General features: G+C 75.9%; 1 protein-coding gene across 1 annotated transcript; it reads right to left on the bottom strand.

The window, feature by feature from the left end:
- Nucleotides 1-452: 452 nt before the first annotated feature.
- On the bottom strand, nucleotides 453-763 carry LOC108491992 (calponin-1-like; the record flags this gene model as incomplete). Its single annotated transcript, XM_017803775.1, has 1 exon — nucleotides 453-763. A coding segment is annotated over one exon (246 nt), but the record flags the coding sequence as incomplete, so codon positions are not given.
- Between the last annotated feature and the right edge of the window lie 16 nt (nucleotides 764-779).

Here is a 779-nt window from a genome sequence, read left to right as displayed (position 1 = left end):
CCGATCCCCCCGAGACCCTCCCTGGGGCTGGTCCCGGTGGCCCGGGGCCGATCCCGGGGCTGATCCCGGGGCTGATCCCGGGGCCAATTCCCCCCGAGACCCTTCCCAGGGCCGATCCCAGGGCCGATCCCCCCGGGGCCGATTCCCCCCGGGGCTGATCCCAGGGCTGGTCCCCCCCGAGGCCGATCCCCCCCGGGGCTGATCCCAGGGCTGGTCCCGGTGCCCCGGGGCTGATCCCGGGGCTGATCCCGGGGCCAATTCCCTCCGAGACCCTTCCCAGGGCTGATCCCAGGGCCGATCCCAGGGCCGATCCCCCCCGGTGCCGATCCCCCTGGGGCTGGTCCCGGTGCCCCGGGGCCGATCCCGGAGCCGATCCCGGGGCTGATTCCCCCCGAGCCCGTTCCCGGGGCGGATCCCGGCGCCGGCCCCGGCGCGGGTGCGGGTGCGGCCGGTGCTGCGTGGACGGGGCGGTGCGTGGGGCGGGGCGGGGGTGTGGAAGCGGCGGCGGCTCCGGCGGCTACTGCGAGTTGTAGAGCCCGTCGTGGCCGTCGTAGCCGTCGTGGCCGAAGAGCTCGGGGCCGCCGCAGTACTTGGGGTCGTAGACCTGGCGCGGGAGCCCGTAGACCGTCATGCCCGTCTGCGAGGCGCCCTTGTTGCTGCCCATCTGCAGCCCGATGGTCATGGTGTCGCAGTGCTCCATCCCCAGCGACGGCTCGAAGATCTGGCGCTTCGTGCCCGGCGCCGTCATCCCCGCCTGGCCGGGGAGAGGGGGGCGACCG

Source organism: Lepidothrix coronata, unplaced genomic scaffold, assembly GCF_001604755.1.
Source record: "Lepidothrix coronata isolate B3197 unplaced genomic scaffold, Lepidothrix_coronata-1.0 Scaffold3995, whole genome shotgun sequence".
NCBI lineage: Eukaryota > Metazoa > Chordata > Aves > Passeriformes > Pipridae > Lepidothrix > Lepidothrix coronata.
Note: the sequence above shows the minus strand (reverse complement) of the source record. Positions and strands in the feature narration are given on the sequence as shown.